Below are 16,178 nucleotides of genomic sequence, written 5' to 3'. Positions count from 1 at the left end.
GAGTAATTTTAAGAATCACATAACCTCTTTGAACCTTCTTTTTAACCATGGGGTAATTTTCAGCTCTGAAGTACAAAGAATGACCTTTAGGCTCTCAGATTTAATAGCAAAGTGAATAAACAAAAAGAACAGATATAAATATTTAGTGTTTCCAAACTGACTGCATTGTGGCACATAATTTTACAAAAAGTGATGGGAATGTAAGGCTTAGACAAAAGTAAAATTTCTTGGGCAAAAATTGTTAATATAGCCATATAAATACAAAGATAAGAAGACAATAAACTCTACCCTGGGAGCTAAGAGGAGTGTAAAGCAAAGGGCTTGAAGATTGGGTCATAGTTCTACTCAGAATTTTGATTGTCATGTTCCACAAATTCTTGATTATCATGTCCCAAAGTCATTGTTTCACTTTTGGAAGTCTCTATGGTTAAATATGTTCACATTCCTCAACTGTACCTGACATATTTCAACCATAGGTTTGGCTTTATTGTACACATATTAATATTTGTACTAATTCTGTTAAAAAGAATACTGAACACTGAGTGAACCTACCCAACTACTTAGGAATAACAAAGATGACTTGCATTGCATTTCATGATTGCATTTGTTATTATCTTATTCCGGCTTCAATTCTTCTATAGGTTTAGATTTTGTTTGTGTTGTTTTTGTTTGTTTTCTTCAAGTACAAGAAATTGAACCCAGAGGCATCTGCGAGCTACATTCCCATACCTTTTTATATTTTTTGTTTCAAAACAGGACCTCATAAGGTTACTGAAAGTGTTGCTGTGTTGCTAAGGCTGGCCTCAAACCTGCAGTCTCCTGTTTCAGCCTCCAAAGTACTGGGATGATAGGCATGTTTAGTATATTTTTAAGTGAATATGATCACATGTACCTTTTTAGAGGGATTTCCCATGATTTGAAAAACAAGAAAGGTCTACCCAAACTAAACTGTCTCTTTAGTTTAAAAGGAAAATCACAAAGAAAACAGTACAACAAAGGAGAGGCAGAGAGAAACTTTTGTCACATATGTTTTTCATGATGAGGATAATTGATTTCCTTATTGCCATTGTAGAGAGCACTGCTGACATTCACTGGCCTACTGAGTTCATCACAGCTGTGCTTATGTCTTTCTCCCAAGCTCCACTTTCCACTGAGCTGGAAAAGATTTGAATTTTTGTTTGATAATCTGCTACACCCTAGCTTTGCCTCATTTTTCCAGCCACTCTCTTTGTTAAAAGAGAGCCAGATTGAGCAGTGCCCTCGTGGATGCAGGTGGTTAAATTTGTGTTAAAATTCCGGACACAATCCAGAGAGCTGCATGACATGTTTATGTATCCTGGTTAACGTCAGCAAAGTCAGGGAGGTATAGAGAGAAATGTGTATCTAGAGTACATCAGCTCCTGGATTGCATAATGGGATTCGCCAGTGTTTCACCCAGTGTGGATCCAGGCCATTTCACGTCATCTGAGATCTACACCCATCTAGACACTGTATTAGGAAACACTTTGATACAGGAAGGAGGAAGAGTGGGATCTAGGACACAAAACCCAAGGATCCTTCTATAGGACCTCCAAATATGATCAAGGGAGTAAAGAATAATAACTGGAAAATGCAGAAGATGAATTCTCCAAGTCTTTCCTATAGGCTTTAATATCCAACTATGTTTTCTGCAAAATATAAACTAGCTTTACTTAACTAATACATTGACCAAAATTTTTCATATATGTGTATATATATGCATATATATGCATATATATACATATATATGTATATATGGCTTTTATGTGAATGTCCAAGAATTTAAATATGCAATACAATTTTGCATGCCATGCATGTCAAGGATCCAGTATTAAAGCTTATATTCATGACCACTCTCAAGAGCTAGTCTTCTCCTCAACATAAAACTGACTCTCTAATCTATAATTGACTCTCCAACCTAAAATCTACTATCCAATCTAAAATCATAACATGCACAAGAGATTGGTCTTGTTCTGCATCTCTTTACCTATAATCTGATGATGTCATCTACACTGAGTTATCTTAGTTTGTGTTCCTGTGACTAGTAATAAAAGAAGACAAGTATACCATTACTCATGCTTAATATACACACAAATATGCATGCATAAATGCATATATATACATCACAAACAGCTGTGTAAATGTTGAGTAACATAAAATAGAGGGAAGAGAAAGATAAAACAGAGGTAAAAGAGATGGTTTTTCTAAGAAGAAAAATTTTGACCAGTACCATTGAGAAGTGATTTCTCTAAATTGGTGTGTGTTGGGAAGAATTTTATCTGCATGTGCATGTGCATGGAGATGGGAATGGTCAAGTTAACATAAAAAATAAATCCAGGTGGCCTTGATGAGAATGAAATCTCTAGTATAGATTATAGAGATAAATGGAATAACGGAGAAGGGTTAGAGCATCAAGAAGTATCTTGAATGTTAGAAATAACTTAATATTGTGAACAAATATATTTTTTCTATGGACATTCATCATGGCCTATAAATAGTATCTGTCCTTCCTTCAAATAAGTCCCAGAAGTTCTCCTTAGATACATCCAGATAAATATTGGAAAGCTACATTTATGAAGACTTGGAAAATAAACACATAAAAGTCTAAATGCAGAAATATTCATACCAATCTTTATATCAATGAGGACAAAATGAGAATTTTTTCTGACACTCTTGTGCTATTCAATGTGATAAACTCTTTCCCTCCAAGGCTTTTACAAAGTCAGGACATGAAAATCCTCCAGAAAAATCTGTTCTCTTTCCCAATCAGCATATAAGTTGGAAATCTCACAGAAAAGCACTCAGGTTTGCTAAAGACATTTGTAAGAAATATAAACAGCTACATATAAGTGTGTAACTGTTAGGATTAGATTCAATCATAACTCAGTTGCTTAGTCTTTCTACGATAGTTGAAATTTAACATGGAGGACCCAGGGTGGGTGGATGAGTAGAAGGAAAAAAAACAAAGGCATTTCTTGCAGTTGATTTCTTACAGTTTCATATTTAAAGTGAGTTAGTGTGGATTCTGGCAAAATCCCAAAACAAAAATTTTCTAGGAAGATAAAGTCTGCAAAATTAGCCATGTCTAAGAATGATCATCAAGCAATTTTTCAAAATTATGCAGTTGGTAATGTTATAAGGAGAAATAAAAGACCTGCATTTAATTCTTGTATGATAAACACAAAGCACAGCAGTTTTATATATGCTAAGTTACTCAAATGTGTATCTAAAACTATTAAGTGTGTAACAAACTTATACTTAAGCAGATGCATACAAGCTCCAGATGTGTTATTTTTCTAATTCTGTGGGTTGTGTCCTCTATAAGGGAAAAAGAAATATTAATCATTTCTTTTACTGCTAAGGGGATGGGTGCTGCTCTCATATTTCAGAAAGGGGCTGGAAAGTGAGGGAAGCCAAACTTTTTCCTATTTAAGGCCAAAGCAAAGGAATCTCAGTGGCTGTGTTTTATGACGGGCCCGGTGCTGAAGGGCAGGGAACAACTGATGGTGCTACTTTGAACTGCTTTTCTTTTCTCCTTTTTGCACAAAGAGTCTCATGTCTGATATTTAGACATGATGAGCTTTGTGCAAAAGGGGAGCTGGTTACTTCTTGCTCTGCTTCATCCCATTGTTATTTTGGCGCAACAGAACCAAGCCGGTGAGTAGGCACTCATTTCAGGAAACTTTAAGGGGGTTTTGTCTTTACTTCTCTCTACAAAGAGGCATGCAGGGGGAAAATCAGCCTCCGGGAAGATAATTTCTCCTGTAAAGTCCAAATTGTGAAATGTTAAACTGACCCTGATTTTGCTTATTTGCATTTGTATCAAAAGAATAATATCATGCATGTTTTTAAAAGTTATGGATGCTTAAGATAAAGTTTTTTTGTACTAACTTGTTTTCATGTTAAAGGCACTGGAAACTTTTTAAAAATGGCTTTAAAAGGCTCCCCTTCTGGACTGTTAATATCTTGGAATGCTTCCCTAGGAGTCTGGAAGTTGTTGGTCTCTTGTAATAATTTTATGTTTTCTTTTGTATGCTGGACTTTTTGTAAGGATGAAATATACAGTACTGTTTTTTCCAATAAGATAACACATTTTATAAATGTTATGCATTAAGAACAAGCTAAGGGAAGGTATTATGAATCATTAGAATAGTTTTACATATTTTTAAAAATGGTAACATAACAATGGAATCTCTATTAATGCTCCTTAAATGGGTTTAGACTGTTCACCATGCTTAACCATTTCCGTATTTATTGTGTTTCAAGCACTGGTGTTGTAGTTTGATGCATATTTTTACTAGTTTGTAGTTAAGGGTCTAGTATTTAAAACATGTTCTGCAATTTTGCTGCATTTGCATTAGTGAAGAGAATATGTTCTAAAAATGTTTTCAACAGGAATGTTTTGACTTTTTCGCAAGCAAGGTAATGATACAAGTTCTCTTTCACTTCAAAAAGCGGACTTACTGTATTTTCTAGTATTTGCATAGAGCAGTTTCATGTAAAAAATATTCATCTCTATTTATGTGAAAGTATTTTTAATTAATATATCTCTCTAAGCCATAAAAATACTAGAATAATTGGAATATAAGCTTTCATAGAAATAAATATTAGCTACTATACTTATGATTTTTAGAAATTATTAAACAATAATTTTTATTTGCTCATAATTGAGCATACTTATATTTTAACCTCTAATTTTTGAAGCTGCTGTATGAGCATCCATTTTTTACTTATTCATATCAAGAGAAATACCAATGACATTTCTTTAGTTATATTCATACCTTGGACACAAAAGAAGAGAAACACCCATGTTTCTTGTTCTTTAGTTTTCTCTTCCCCTTAAAACTTCTCTCCCTTCCTTTCCACTCCTTCTTATCTCCCCGCCCCTTTTGGCTGCTTAAGATCTCCTCCCCCTTCTCCTTTCTCCCACATCACCCAGACTCCTCTAGCCTAGGCACAGCCCCTCAGTCCCCCCCACCTGCCTGTCTTCTTACTCCCTCCTGTACCCCATCTGTCCTCCTTCTTCCTCCATCACTTTTTTGTTCTCTCTCCCTTGTCTCCTCACCTTTTCTTCCTGTTGGACACTTGACTTTCCTTTGTTTCTTTCCTTGTTCCTTTTACTTCCCTATTCCAAGGAGATGCTAAATTTCCCGGTCCTCCCCTAGGAGACCAAATGACTAACACCACCCCAACATTTATAACTTTTTTTTAAAGGGCTCTTAAATTGTACTGATTTCTGGGGGAAACGTCACTGAATTGTCATTTATTGGAAAGACTACAAACTTTTGTACTTGAGCTCAAAAGATTAACAAATATTTAATTGCCTAGTGGTTATAAGAATTTTGAAAAGTAAGCATTATTGTTATTTTTCTTCTGAATGTCATTTTCAGAAAAAAACAGTGTTGGATACCTACATTATTTCATGTCACATAAGTTCTTTTGGTCCTTTACATTATTTGAAACTCAAAAGAAGATGAAAGGGGTTTTGTATTGTGCATTGTTTCTATGTGACGAAAGAAAAATGTTTAAATGCATTTAAGACAGTTTATCTTATGTTCCCTACAGATCTTATAAGACAATCGTGATGGTGGGTAAGCTTGGGGAGGTTTCAGGAATGACTTGAGGAGGTAGCATCCTGGGAGTGATCGTGTTGGTCTGGGTTGGGGGTGCCATAGATCCCCAGCAATCTCCAAACAGCAGGGAACAAAAGAACACTAACAAAAGTCTACTCACAAGAGTGTTCTTCAGCATAAGACATCTCCCCCCCCAAAAAAAATTGGTCTTTTTACAAATTCGTGAAAGTTTTATTTTATCCATGTGTTTTAGTCCAGCAATGGAAAAAACGTGGTCTGTTTTATATTTCCTGTGGTTTATAAACATGCCAAATTTTAAGTGCAAATATGCGCCACCTACTGGCTGATGAAGATACCATTTATATAACCATTGCCAACTTTCATATTACATGGAATTCAGTATTTTATAATGAGATTTTTAGAAATTATATATGTAAAATTTAAATATTAAACATTTCTCTTCTAACTAAATAAAATGTTGCTGAAAAATGTTGCCACAAACAAATATAATGGACTCAGTAGTCAAAGGAATTATCAGAATTGAACTAAACATTTTTGACCATTTTCAAAATTTCACATAAGATTAAAAAAATATATTATTTATGTTGAAAGACTATGATGTAGCCTTTTATTGATGTATTTTACTCCATGCCTAGTAGATAGATGTATATGAAAGTATGTGACATATATTTTCTTCATTAGAGCAGGGAGAAAAACAGTTTTAATTAAATTTGATCTAAAATTTGAGCATCTATATTTTGGTATACAGATAATTTCACTAAAATGCTCTGTGGACCTTTAATTGTTTCTGATTTCAAAACTGTAGGGGGCCCTAGAGATTCAGTTTCTTATTTCATGTTATGAGAGTCCATTTCCCATTACCTTTACAGAAAAAATAAATTTTAACTGATCAGTTAACATTCAAGCTCTCTGGTTGGTATTAACCCAATAATTAAACATATTGAACTAATTAAAAACAATATAGCAATGTTACATAAAAACATGTACCAATATAACAGGAAAAGCAATGTAGCCAGTAAAAACTACCATACTTTTAAGCAGACCTCTCTTCTCACATAATTGTCCCCATTTCTCACTGTCAATCATCTAACGGACCTCACTCTTTAGCTAAGATTAGAAAAGTAGAAAAGAACAGAATTAAGACTGGAACCAAAATTATGTTAAGTCCTTGTAATTATAAAATGAAAAACATAAATTCATATTATCTAGATTTTGTTATTTTTGTAATTCTCATTGAAATGATACCACGATTACATATTGTCTTAGAAACATATGAGTTAATGCATTTATAAAAGTGAGGAGGAGTATTTATTTTTCTTTTTAGTACTCAACTTTGAACTGGTCCATCTGTTTTTGAACAAGAGGCTCCGAAGCTTATACTTAAGGCAGAAATTATCATCAGTTCTGTGGAAATGTACATGGAAAGTAAATAAAGTATTATTGATACAACATTTTGTGATTTTCATTTATGATGCCTTGTATTTACTTATCACTCCAGAATATTCAACATTGGGTGATGTAAAGGCCTATAAGTAAATATGTTATTTGTTTAAATTCCAGAATTAGAAAACTCGGCATTATAAGAGAAAAGAACAAAGATACTTAAACTGTTATGGAAAAGAAGAAAAGATTGAGAGTAAATGCCTTTTCACCAATTCAGATTCCAGGGCTGATGTCTTATCTGTGGGGTTATTTTAAAAGATCAAAACTATGTCTGTGTTTTAACTAGGAATATAGTTATCACCAAAAGATTGTTCCACAGGAAAGCCTTCTGCCATGCCTACAGTCTTACCAGGCCTTGAGCTGTCACTCAGAAGAGGGATATATGTGGAAACTCCACAGTTCTCTTTGAGGGCAATGCTAACTTGGTGCAGATTCTTTATCCAAGGACCATGTAGATCAGTTTGTTTTCCCTTTATAACATCAAGTAAGCTAGGCATAGTGGTACACGCGGGTGATTTCAGTACTTAGGAAGCTGAGAAAGGAGGATCGTAGGTTGGAGATCAGTCTCAGCAAGTAAGAACCTCAGCGACTTAGTGAGACACTTTTGAAATAAAAAGAATATAGGGCTGGGCGAGTAGCTCCGAGGTAGAATACTCCTGGGTTGAATTCCAAAAATTACATCACCAGCTTGAAGTGATTAAAGTGGGTTGTTTAGGAGTTACACTTTAAAGATGAAAGGTGCCATTGCTTTTGCTGAACTAGGAGGGGGCATCTGTCAAGTTTTCATGTCTACAATAACTTTCTGGAAACATCTGAACTATTTCTTATAAAACCATTTCTCTGGGAACATTTTTATCTCAGTCACATTGTATTGGGGAGGGGGAAGAAGTCATACAGTCTTTTTAAAAATCTAGAATTGTCAGAGGAGGCAGCACTGTCTGTTTTATGTCAGGATCAGAGTGGAAAAAGTGAGATAGAGCTTCTTCTACAAATCATTTGTTAACTGCAGTTTGGAGAGTTACATGAACCACTAGAATTTCTGTCTGCGCCTAATGAAAACACAGCCAAAGTGGATTCCTTTTAAATTAACTCATAAAACCCTTGTTTTTCCATGACTGAGGTCGAACACTGCCACTTTACAATTTACACTTGATGACTGAAAGGAAAAGTTCAAAGAGAGCAAAAGTCAAAAGTGCCCAGAAGATGTAAAATTCAAAAATAGAAGGTCCAGATATTATTATAAGCTAAATTTGAAAACTAACATTGAAAAAATCTACTGCTTCAATAAAATGTCAAATATTTTTTGAAACATTTCCCCCTCCTATAGTAGATGGTTGTGGAGGATGACAAGCAGAGACTATATTTCTCAAGTAAGTTAAAATGGTAGAAATACTCTTTGGAGGGGATGGAATGTTTATAATTCATTAGAATTCAAGGGAGAATTTTAATGAAGTTAGACGTCCATTGATGTGAGTCACTTAGTAACCATATTTTCTGAAAATTAGCATCTATTGAGACATTCTAAACACATTTTGCATTAGATACAGATAGCTTATCTGTTTGTTTTGTTGTTAGAATCCTCTTCACAGCATGCAGTAAAATGTATGTTGTGCTTCTGAATCACATGCTTATCCTGTTGGTGGTCTGGATGCCATCAGGATGGCCTTGGAGATACCACTTTTCCATAAGGTCAAGAGAAAATAAACACTGGAATCCAACTCCAGATGGTATCTTTTTGTTTTGAGACCAGAGAGAAAGGATGTTTTGCAGAGAACTGTTTTCCCTTAAAAATCTGCTTTTTTAGACTCTTAACCTTTAAGGTTTATAAACCATAAAAGAAAGAGTTCTGAATCTGGCCTCTTTAATCCTACCAAATCTTTGAAAGCAGAAAGGGAATAGAATGTAGTATTTAAAAATAGTAAATTTAAGAGAAAGCCTTCCCAGATTCAAATCATACCTTTTACCCCTGACCATACAATCTTGAAGAAGTTGCTTAATATTTTGGCTACATTCTTCATCTGTAAAATGATTATATATATATATATATATATATATATATATATATATATATAATAACAGAAATTAGCTCAAGGGTTGTTGAGAGTAAAATAGATGCAAACCACTCAGAACAAGGCCTAGAACACAGGAATCACTATAGATGTTCTGCCTAGCACCAGTAGTACTAATACTGACAAATAAAATACTCAAGAGGAAATTACTTCATGGCTTAGTGATAAGGAAGGCAAATATAAGCTTTTTGTCACCAATGTGTAAAATTTAAAGATGTTTGCTAATTGCAGTAAACTAACTGTAATATATTTTTCAGTGTTTTCATAATTTGACATCAGAATATATTAGAGATGCAATTAGCCATAATAGTTTCTAAAATATAAAGTATTTCTTATTTCCTAATTCTCTAACTCTGCTGTTTAAAAGGATAAAATATTAATCAGTTTACCGAAAGTTCTTGTTGGAATTTAAAAACAGAAATCACATAGATATAAAAAGTAAAGCAAGGAAACACCTACAAATGGTGATTCACAAAGTATACTTTGTGTAAGGGTTTTTTATTCTGGTGGGAACAAGAATGAGAAGAATCTAGATTGTCTATGCAATCCTCTTATAAAAGCTACAGACTTTTTTTCAGAATAATTTGTTACCTTGTTTCACATATTTTAAGGTAGCCTGGAATATGTAAAAAGCAAAAACACGTCTACTTGTGACTTTTCAGGAAAGTGATTGCAATAAATAGGACTGCAGCAATTTTTGTTTTTAAAAGTATTCTGACTTTCTTTTTTTACTTAGAATGACAACACACACACACACACATCATCATCATCTTAATTGTTGTGAGCATGTCAGAAGAAAAATAGCAGCAAAACGTTGATCTCACTGAAGTTGAGAGAAGAATGGGGGTTTCTAGAGGGGGGGCATGGGGGAAAGGAGGACTCCGAGCAATGGGGTCTGAGCTGCTGTTAGGTAAGGGAGAAAGAACCCTCTGGGGTGCTGTTGTGCAGCTGAGTGTCTACGCATTACAATGATGTCCTCTCCACTTTAAAAAAACTAGAATGAAGAACTTAAAATATTCTCACTTTAAAGAGTTTATAAATATATGAGGAAATAAATATATAGCCTGAATTAAACATTATGCTATGTATATATGTATTGACATATTACATAGTATCTATTAATATGCACAATTTTTATGTTTTATGTAACCATTTTAAAATAGGTTAAAAGAAATATATTAAGAGAAAAAAGAACATTATTAAAGAAAAGGGGACTAAGATCAAATAATCTTTATATTTAGGCTTCTGTGTTTTAAAAAGTTAATAAAGCTTCTAATGAAATTTGGAAATAAGAAGCTAAATGGTAATATTCATGTATGTATCATTCCAAAATAGCCAGGAAAGAAAGAAAAATGAGAGTGAGTATATGTCACAAGGGGCTTCATTTTGTTTTATGGCGTAGGTCTCAGCAAAGAGTTGATTTAGTATAGTCCATTGCTTGTGTGACTGATAATAAATCTAATTCTAACAAATTCATTTAAATATTTAATTAGTCAATATTTTTTTAATTTAATAGCTGTCAAAACAAATGTAAAATACTGTATATCTAGTGATGTGAGAACACACCCAATGCACCACCATGCCCAGCTTGAACCTATTTTTAACTGTTATCTTCACGTGTCTTTAATATGGCACGCAGTAGCTACTTTTCATAGTCCACATACTGCATTAAATGTAGAAAAATATTTCTAATCCAGAGGCAAAAAGTTGAAACAATCATTAACACAATCCAGTAATATTTTCAAGGAATTGGAAGGAGATGACATGAAATCCAGGTTTTTAAAAAATGTTTATTGGTGCACTGTGGTCATACATCTTGATGAAGTACAAGATGGTAGAGACATACATGCACATATTACTTTAGCCCTTTCCCAGTTCCCACCCCATTTCCTCTCCCCTCCCTCCTTCTGTTTGGCTTAGTGATTGACTTTGATATGTTTGTGAATGTATATCATGTGCATTAGAGAATTTCCCTCTTCCCCCCTCTCATCACCTGCTTTCCCCCTCCCATCACCCCCAGTTAGGCCTCCTTATTTGCTTAGCTACATTTTTAATGAGAAAATCTTAAATTAAAACTAATCTGAAGGGATATTTTAAATAAAACTGAATTTTTTTTTTTTTTTTTTTGCGGGTCTGGGGATGGAACCCTGGGGCATTCAACCCCTGAGTTACACCCCCATCCCTATTTCTTATTCTTTATTTTGAAACAGGGTCTCACGGAGTTACAAAGGGCCTCACTAAGTAGCTGAGGCTGTCAGCGAACTGCAATCCTCCTGTCTCAGCCTCCCAAATGCTGGGATTACAATGCTGACCACCACACCCAGCTCAAAATTGAAGAATTTTTAAATGATTCACTTTAAGAATAATGGACCACTGCAAAGTTCAAAGCATGCATTTTGGTTCTTCCATCCCAGCATTTTCAATGGTTTTGTAAACCAGTGAACTTAGTTCTTAAATATAATAAGTCAGTTTTGTTTAGAGAACAAATAAGTTTAATGTTATCCCCACTGATAATGTGAAAAATATTTAGTCGTAAGTATATTTTTCATGATATCATCCAATTGTCTTACTTCATTTCCACTGTATAAACATTTTGGTTTTCATGTTTTATATTCACCAAAAATAAAGCAATGTTTCTTAGCTGAGCATGGTCATGCAGGCATGTAATCTTAGTAGTTGGGAGGCAAAACAGGAAGGATCACAAGTCCAAGGCCAGTCACAGCAACTTAGCTAGACTCTCAGCAACTTAGTAGACCTGGTTTCAAAATAAAAAATAAAATAGAGCTAGGGTTGTAGCTCAGAGGTAGAATGCCCCTGATTCAATTCCTGGTACCAATAAAAGAAGAAAATAAAAAAAAATGTTTCTTTCAAACCTTAGAAATTATAAGTTCCCCATGTCTTCATGTATCTGTTTCAAGCATGAAAGAGGAACTATAAGAACTTTTTAACATAAACTACCTGTTTTTCCTATTTAATACCTGAATAAAATTACCATGCTTTCTTTTATTAGCTGTATACCACACCAGGACATTATAAAATCTTGGGAAATATTGGCACAAAGTAAGAATGAATATTTAAACTTCTTGAATTGATCAAGAAGTTTAGAGGTGTTTCACAGGATCATTAAATTTATATCGCATGCATGTGTGGAAATGAGAAACTTAGTACTCTGTAGAATCTTTATATTCTGGAATTTTCCATTTTAGTGAACTTTTAGCTAAACCTCTAAACTCAAGATATTCAAAAAAGAGCCTAACATCATTACTTTAAAAAGGCAGATATTACAGAAGCAAGAGCTTTACAAGGTCATCTTTAGAACTATATGTTGTGTTCAAAAGGCACAGTCTCAGGACCACTGAAAAGCCTTTTGATCATTAGGCAGCACAAAACGCAACTTGAAAATACTTGCCTCCATCGAAATGTGGAGCTGCATACCTGTAATCTCAGTACTTGGGAGACAGAGAAAGGAGGATTGCAGGTTCACAGCCAACCTCAGCAGCTTAGTGAGGCTTTGTAGCAAAACATAAAAGAAAATTAGCTAGGGATATGGCTATGACATAGAATATACCTGGGTTCAATTCCTACCACCAATAAAATAAAATAAAATACTTGCCTCCTTTTAAGCAGGCCTCCTTCAACTGAAATTTTTATCAACATTGGCTTTAAGAAAGTGAAAATTTTACTGTCTCACTAAAGTTAAAAATTACTGAATTATACATTGTTTTCAAGCATTTTTACAGATGGTTAGAAACCTATTATTATTTATTCAACTACTGGCAAACTCTCATGGTAATCTTCATGAACTAAAGTTGTATTTAACCACAATCCATAGCTAAAGCTTTAAGAATTGAGACTAGGTTTTATTTTGGCACCTACTAAGCTGATTCATCATTAATAGCAGTGAAATGTCAGTACCTTACATATAATTAGGAATTGAGTCTAAAATTTTGGTTGAAGCAATTTTTTTTTTACCATTTTAAGCCACATATAATCCTGGTCATGATTCATGTTTTTTCCTATTATTTTTACTTATTCTTTGCCAATATTTGTTGTAAAAACATCTCTCTTTCTCTCTCTCTCTCTCTCTCTCTCTCTCTCTCTCTCTCTCTCTCTCTCTCTTTCCCTCTCTCTCTCTCCCTCTCCCTCTCCCTCTTCTCTCTCCTCTCTCTCCTTAGAAGATTCTTTATGTCCATATGGCATATATATACATACATACATATATATTAGTAGGATATATATATATCCTACTAATGCTCAACAGAACTACCGGTGCCATTTGGTACACACAATAAGCTTTGTTAAAATTTTCCCAGATAAATCTGGAAGAGTTTTATGTTGCCAGGATTAGCTCAGTTTTCCCTTTAATTTCTCAACTAGGTTAATAAAATCTAGAAGATCTTAAGATTTAATAACAAATCATCAATCATCTTTTAGTTTAATGCTCCCATCTACTGTTAAAGTAAAGAATAGCAACTGGGCATAAAGGCTTATTTTCAATTGTATAATTAAGAAATAAATGTTTAAATTCTTGTGTGATATGACATTGATGTTAACTTTCTTAAATAGATGAAACTAAAATACCTGGCACTTTAAAATTGACTGGCATTTTAAAAGAAGTTGACTATGATGTACCAACTTTATATTAAGAATCAACTGATTTTTTTTTCTTTTTTTGTGTGTGGTACTGGGGATGGAACTCAGGGCCATTCTACCTCCAAGTTATACCCCCATCCCTATTTTTTTTATTCTTCACTTTGAAACAAGGTCTCACTGAGTTGTGAAGAGCATCACTAAGTAGGTAAGGCTGTATGTGAACCCACATCCAGCTCAACTCTGATATTTTGAGCACTTTCTTATTAGTAACTTATCTGGGTAAATGTGATTTTTTTAATGAAAAGGAAAAATCATTTGTTTCATACTATATGAACTTTGGGTATTGTAGGTAGTCATGACTGCATAACAACAAAGCAGATTTCAACAAAACATAAGGAAACATCACATTCTTTATCTTGTTTTTCTCTTGCAGAATTAGGATGCACCCATCTTGGTCAATCTTATGAATCTCGAGATGTCTGGAAACCAGAACCATGCCAAATATGCGTCTGTGATGCAGGATCTGTTCTCTGTGATGACATAATTTGTGATGATGAACATTTAGACTGCGATAACCCAGAAATCCCATTTGGAGAATGTTGTGCTGTTTGTCCGCAGCCTGTAACACCTGTAAGTTTTAGGAAAGTTTGTTCACTCTCAAGATTTATATTTAAACTTATAAATAGCTCCTGTTATAGGAGCCTGAAACAAAATACAAGTTATGTTTGTCAAAAAGCCATGTTATATTACAAGTAAATGGCAAAATTCCAATTTAAAGGTGGGTCATTAGTTATAATTCAGATTAACAAATAGACGTGCATTGGGACATTCTTTATGAAAAAATTCTATGTCTAGTGTAATCTTCATCTTTTCCATTTATTAGACTTCCCCCACTCCTAATGGTCAAGGACCTCAAGGCCCCAAAGGAGATCCAGTAAGTAAACACCTCAATGGTATAAAATCATTGCTACTGAAATTGAGCTGAGGAATCATTAGCTTCTTTTCCTTCCCATATCCTTTCCATATTTCAATTTTAATCTTACATTTATTTAGTACCTCATATTTAAATACTGACACTGGGCCAGGCATGGTGGCGCACACTTATAATCCCTGCATTCCGGAGGCTGAGACTGCAAGATTGTGGTGCGCAAACAGCCTCAGCTACTTAGTGAGGCGCTTCACCACTCAGTGAGACCCTGTTTCAAGGATAAAAACTAGGGCTGGGGATGTAGCTCAGAGATAGAATGCCCCAGGGTTCCATCCTCAGTACTGCAAAAAAAAAAAAAAAAAAAAAAAAGAATGATAATGACAACAAATGACAGACTAAAAATCCATCATTGTACATATATTCTGATTTCCTAGACTTCATGTAGGGTTTCAATCCATAACCAGTTTGAAAAAATATAGGTCAATATGCAAAAGAATACACTATACTTGTTATTCACAAGATTCGGGTACCATATATATCATATATGTTATATGTTATACCAAATCATATATATACCAAATATATATATTTGGATCCCATATATACTACATATACATGCATATACATATATATAAAATCACTTGCATTGACTCCTAATGTTATAAAGCAGAGAAGCAACCATATGCTAATGATTATGAATCCTAGGGTGTTTCATTGTTTCATTTATTTTTACCTCTGAATTTTTTTTAGGGCCCTCCTGGTATTCCTGGGAGAAATGGTGACCCTGGTATTCCAGGACAGCCGGGTCCCCCTGGTTCTCCTGGCACCCCTGGAATCTGTGAATCATGCCCCACTGGTCCTCAGGTAATCAATTACAGGACTATAAATCATCTCTCCTAAAAAACGGAACCTAATTTATTTTCTTTCTTTAGTCTATGTTACATCTATCAACTGTTTAAATCTATTCTCTGATTCATGTATTTTTTCTGATTTATATATTTAAGAAATCTTTATTTAGCCCTGTATGTATGTATAGGTACTATTCCTTATATGCTAGTGATACCTTTGCAATTTTTTCCAACTTCTCAGTAGGTATTTAACATATTATGTTTGAGAATAAATAATTCTCAAAATAATTCACATAAAATAGAGGAAGTATTACAGTTGTCCTTTATTCTTCTTCTAAATTCAATAGAAAAGTCTCTGAATGCTTGGATGAAAAATAGAGCTATAAACATTGATCATTGACATCAACTGAAAAGGATTGTTCATACCTATGCAGCTGCTCTTTCTAAGCCTTCAGAGCACATCCTGCTCCCTTGAAGTATGGCAACCAACTAGTTTTGTACCTAAAACCAATATCCAAACAAACATGGCATCATTTCTGCTGCATGGATTTAAGCAAAATTAGAAAACATATATACAAAAACTTATCAGTTCTAAAAAGTGTTCTTGAAAGAGCAATTCAGAAAGAGGCAAAGAATATTACCTAATATTCTATTAGGTAAGAATATTCTATATGATATTAGGTAA

At 34.1% G+C, this 16,178-nt stretch overlaps 1 protein-coding gene across 1 annotated transcript in view; it reads left to right on the top strand.

Moving 5' to 3' along the window:
* Nucleotides 1-3,593: 3,593 nt before the first annotated feature.
* The window catches only part of COL3A1 (collagen type III alpha 1 chain), a gene marked incomplete at both ends in the record, with an annotated part of 39,512 nt that continues 26,927 nt past the window's right edge, over nucleotides 3,594-16,178 (top strand). Inside the window, 4 exons of the mRNA XM_080689363.1 lie at nucleotides 3,594-3,675; nucleotides 14,151-14,347; nucleotides 14,601-14,651; nucleotides 15,396-15,503. Coding sequence (XP_080545489.1) covers nucleotides 3,594-3,675; nucleotides 14,151-14,347; nucleotides 14,601-14,651; nucleotides 15,396-15,503 — 438 coding nt within the window. The remainder of the gene's footprint in view (nucleotides 3,676-14,150; nucleotides 14,348-14,600; nucleotides 14,652-15,395; nucleotides 15,504-16,178) is intronic.

This window comes from Muscardinus avellanarius (genome assembly GCF_963383645.1).
Source record: "Muscardinus avellanarius genome assembly, chromosome: 2".
Taxonomy (NCBI): Eukaryota; Metazoa; Chordata; class Mammalia; order Rodentia; family Gliridae; genus Muscardinus; species Muscardinus avellanarius.
Note: the sequence above shows the minus strand (reverse complement) of the source record. Positions and strands in the feature narration are given on the sequence as shown.